At 34.2% G+C, this 5,056-nt stretch overlaps 1 protein-coding gene across 1 annotated transcript in view; it reads right to left on the minus strand.

Annotated features, from left to right (window-relative positions):
• Positions 1 to 5,056, minus strand: part of LOC118733977 (matrix metalloproteinase-2-like) — a 32,367-nt gene that overhangs the window by 14,976 nt on the left and 12,335 nt on the right. The window contains exons 4-6 of the mRNA XM_036463640.1: positions 2,792 to 2,953; positions 2,437 to 2,726; positions 2,215 to 2,381 (exon numbers count right to left, since the gene is read on the minus strand). Of these exons, the coding sequence (XP_036319533.1) occupies positions 2,215 to 2,381; positions 2,437 to 2,726; positions 2,792 to 2,953 (619 nt within the window). The remainder of the gene's footprint in view (positions 1 to 2,214; positions 2,382 to 2,436; positions 2,727 to 2,791; positions 2,954 to 5,056) is intronic.

Consider the following 5,056-nt stretch of genomic DNA (forward strand, 5'->3'; position numbering starts at 1 on the left):
ATGTGCGATTAATTGATTACTCAAAATTTTAATTAATCATAAAGTAAATAACTCAATTATTCGATTAATTGGAAATTATGATTACTCAAAAGTCCAGTTACTCGAGTAAGCAAGATTTTTGATTAACCAAAAAAAAAATATTTGAGTAAGTTGATTTATGATTAATCAACATTTCGAGTAAAATGAGTAATCAACATTTCAACTGTTTACATATGTATAAAGTAGTTAAAATTCCTTGATACTTTGAAAACAACGTTTCTGTTTTCAAAAATTAAAACGAAATTTTTTTTTCATATACAGAATGTAAAAAAGAAAATAGGCATTTTCCAAAGCAAACTTTTAACGAGCAAAATTATTTTTTTTGAGTAATCATATTTCAAGTAACTCGATTAATCATCGTTTTGAGTAATCAAAATCTTGATTACTCGAGTAATTGATTAACCGGATAATTGATTAACCAACTTGCTCGAGTAATCGAATAATCGCACAGCCCTAATAGACATACATACATAGATTACTAAAAAATAGAAACAGATCCACATTAACTGCAATCAACATATGTACGTTCGCACACATACATACTTTTTGTCTCCTTCCCTCACTTCCAACGCATGCACGTGTTTGCAAAACGATGACGAAGTGGTTTTGTATGGAAAATCATTTATGCCCATATTTTTCAATCAAATAAACATACTTAGAAGATATCAACCAATACTTCCCATATATCAAACTATGATACAATAATTTTTAGAAGGTAGTTTCACTTCAAAATTTTTGACATAAACCGTGTCTGTGACAAACACGCAATGTGGCCACTGCTACGATATAGAACTTGGGGATTATCGCTTGTTATTTTAGATATTTTTTAACAGAACATGTAAAGATTGTTTCATAACTGATCACTTAATTTTTAATATACATACACGTATTTTGTTCATACATTTTTGCCACAGCTAATCACATGAATAAAAATCATAAAAATGAAAATATAACAGCAATATTTCTTGTTTATAATGGATTAGTTCCATCGCACACCACGGACTTTATCGGCCGCCAATTTAGATGTGCCCGCTAGTCTTTCCATTGCACCACAACCTATTGGTCAGAGCGATTAAGCTGGTGTAATGTGCGCACCTCCATACATCTTCATGTACATATTTTAAGCGAGCCCTATCATTTAAATAGGCGGCCGATAAAGTCTGTGGTGTGCGGTGGCTCTTATAGCTGTGTCCTTACATCTATTCCGTGTGTTTCAATATCCACGAAAGCAGCAGTTAATTTTTTATGAAGAAAATTATTACAAAATATTCGAAAATTTCTCTACTTATATGTTTGGCTTTTCTTTGTTTTATTTTTCCAACGTCAAAAGCTGGATTTTTTTTTTGAAAAAGTTGGTACAAGGCGAATTTATATAAGGTGGTGTTGTTTCATCAGCTGTGAGTAGCGTTTGATTGTCAAAATTTTGTATTTCGTTAGTGAGTGAGTGAAAACGTGAGAGTGTTTGTATTTTCTGTCGCCCTTTTTCATTCGGGGAAGAATAGCTGAAATTTGACAAAGGCCCGCTAAAAGCAAAAACAAAATACAAGTAATTGTTGTATTTGTTCAATCGATACCACCTTATATGTATTCGCCTTGAGTTGGTACAACAAAAAATACGAAACACGTTTTCTGTCAGATAGCTAACATGGCGGATAAGAAGAAGAAGGGAAACTACCTTCTAAAAATTATTGTATCATGTATCAAACCAAAGGAAAAGCGTTGAATTTTTGAATAAAGAAAACAAAAACAAAATCATTCGAGCGTTTTCGAGTATTTTGGTGATAAAAAAAAAATTTGCAAATTTTTTCAACAAAATTTTGCCTTAAAATGCTCAATATTTGTTGAATTTATATTACTCCAAGGAATCTATATCCCGAAAATGAAAGTTATATCTGCAAATCATAAGCTGCTGGAGCACTTTAAAGGCTCAAAATTGACCTCAAAAATACGGGCAGGAATTTCAAAATTTCAACCCGGTTTGTGTGAAATATTTTATTTTTATCAGTATTTTTTTTTAATCTATCTCTGTTGAAATAAAAGTGGAAATAAAAAAGTATCCAGGATACGGCCCTGCATACGAGGTTTTTAATTTTCTTGATACGCGGTTTTGTACTTTAAACGACGATATGTACATATGTATTTTATAACCGGAATGAATCTTTAGTTTTCACTTACTTTATATTGAGTTCCAGTTAAAAAATCATCATAAAAAGACCAATCTCTAGCTTTAGCTGTCTGCTCGGTTCTCTCTTCATCCACAATGGTAGTGGTTTCAACGACTTTTGGGTCTTGTGTTGTTGTTGCAATGCCATTATATTCGTCGTCTTCCAAAACTTTGGTTACTAAAATACAAGTTTTCTGTTTAAATAAAAATTTTCGCACATGTGTAAATCTTACAGTATATCGAATACATCGCCAACGTGTCGTCATAATCCAGAGTTGTACCTGCGCCCGGTCCTTTGTAGTACGGAAACATAATCGAGTTGTAGTGCGGCGAATGAGCTAAACCCAAACTATGGCCGATTTCATGAGCTGCAACCGCATAAAAATCTACACCCGTTGCTAGGTCCGTAGAATTTTCTTGCCAGTGTTCATCCTCATCGAAGTGCACATCACCACCCCAGGAGCCCATTTCGTAGGGATAAAAGGCGTGTGCGAGGATGTTGCCAGGTCCATCAAAAGCGAAACTGTAAAGGAAGTGAAGGAAGAGTGAGGCGGGTCAGTAACATGTTCGGTTAGAATATTCACCGACTTGTCTCCATGATAGCGTGTGCCGAACCCCATTACTATATCGGCGCTTGTGTCGTTGATGCGTTCAAATCGAAGTCCACTGTATTGAGCCCATAGTGCGAAGGCGCGTGCAATGTCACGCTCCACGTGAGATTGTGGGATTTTCAGAGACCAATTGGCGATGCTAAGACGAAGTTACAAAAGAGTACATTTAATTTCAAAGAGAAGGTAAGTAAGTGTTCCCATTACTAGTTAGGCGTGTTTGTGTGTATATATATATATATGTATGTATATGTATATTAGTGTGGTCTAAAAATGCATATAAAAGAGTAAAGTCGGAATTTTTGTGCTCCACCCATTAGGATTGTTCTATACCGAAAAAATATACCCCTATTTTCAAAATTTTCCATGTATTTTATATGAGAAAAACCACTTTTCGTAGAAATAGTATAAAATTCTTGAAAATCAATATTTTTTTCATAGTAGGTGTTACCTTGTTTATACCTACACAAGAACCGCATTAGCAAAAAAACCGATTGGACTCAACATATATTTCTTTACAGCATTTATACCCCTGTCTTTATAGCACACTGGATAAAGTCTTATTCAAAAGTAAACAAAATCTGCTATTTTTAATCGACATTTTTTTAATAAATAATTTGCGCGGTTGACCGAAATGGAAACAAACAATAATTGTTATTTATTATAACAATAATTCGAATTTAAAACGGGCTGTATAAAGAAAACCAGCCTATTGTCACTTCACTATACATACTTGTTTTCTAACTGATGTGAGAAACAAACATGATTCAATAATAAAAGGTTTGCTCAAAAAGCAGTTTTCTCGCTCCCTCTTGACAAAATCGGCTCCCTTAGCAAGGCATTATATGTGGGTTCGTGTGTGTGTGCAAAGCTTTTGTAAGGGAGCTAAGGGAGTGTCAAAACTCTAATGACAATAATGAGCAAACCTTTAATTATTGAATCATAAGAAACAAAAAACCGATTTGAAAACAAATTGAAGTCAACACACTTTTCAATTTCAACGCGTTTTGAAATTTAGTTTATGCATCCGTTTTGAATCACAGCGAACTGGGTCAAAGCGCCTTATGTGTCGGTATAAACAAGGTATATATTTTATAGGTCCGCTAAAACCCGCAGAAAATGCCTGAAAATGCAATGGGGGATAAATAAAAACTCATTAGTATTAAAAATGGTTAAACAAACAATTGGGTATGTCCTGAAGAGAAACAGAGTTTTCCGATCGAAAAATATTGATTTTCAAGAATTCTATACTATTACCTTGTTTATACCGACACATAAAGCGCTTTGACCCAGTTCGCTGTGATTCAAAACGGAGGCATAAACCAACTTTCAACACGCTCAGTTATCAAAAGTGTATTGACTCGAATTTGTTTTCAAATCGCTTTTTTATTTTTCACATCGGTTAGAACACATCATTAATTTGACGCGAAGTGAAAAATGGCCGGTTTTCTTTATACAGCCCGTTTTAAGTGAGTGCGCTAAAATGACACCGGTATAAACGCTTGAAAGAAATATGTGTTGAATCAAATCGGTTTTTTGTTAATGCGGTTTTTTCGTAGGTATAAACAAGGTATATTTCTACAAAACGTGTTTTTTTTCTCATATAAAATACATGGAAAACTTTGAGCGCTTTGAGCGACCTCTAAATATTTTTTTGATATAGAACCATTCTAAGGAATTAAGATTCCGACTTTACTTATTTTGGACCACCCTAATGTACATACATATATATTATGTCAATAGCTAATATCAAGCGTGCTTTGCGATGTTGGAGACACTTCTTTGTTACTGCTTGTTAACGTACGTTGGGCTCAAGCTGCTGTATGAAGTCTCTATTACTGGATTTGTGGTTAACACACCACCAATAGCTGAGATCCCAACCGGACTGTGATATTAACAGGTCTGTTCTGCACGTTACCGAAGATTTTGTAACCAGAAAATTTTATTACCAAAAAATGTTACCAGTTCTTGTCACCGCGATTCTAGGAACGTTGGTAATGCAGTTAAAATATTCAGCAATTCAGCTATGAAGAATTGTGCAAATTCTGGCATTGCATATTTCACGGGGCAATACTTTGTTACCAGCTTATGAGATGGTAACAAAATTTACCGGTTACAAGAATACACAGAATGCGAAAAGGGTTTAAAAATTGACAGGAACTTTACAAACTTTTTATTACCAGCGCAGAATAGCCCTGTAAATGTATGATAGATTTTGTCTTAATCTGGATTTTGAAAACCCTGA

This window comes from Rhagoletis pomonella, unplaced genomic scaffold (genome assembly GCF_013731165.1).
Source record: "Rhagoletis pomonella isolate Grant_MI unplaced genomic scaffold, Rhpom_1.0 Rhpom_scaffold_00002, whole genome shotgun sequence".
Classification (NCBI taxonomy): Eukaryota; Metazoa; Arthropoda; class Insecta; order Diptera; family Tephritidae; genus Rhagoletis; species Rhagoletis pomonella.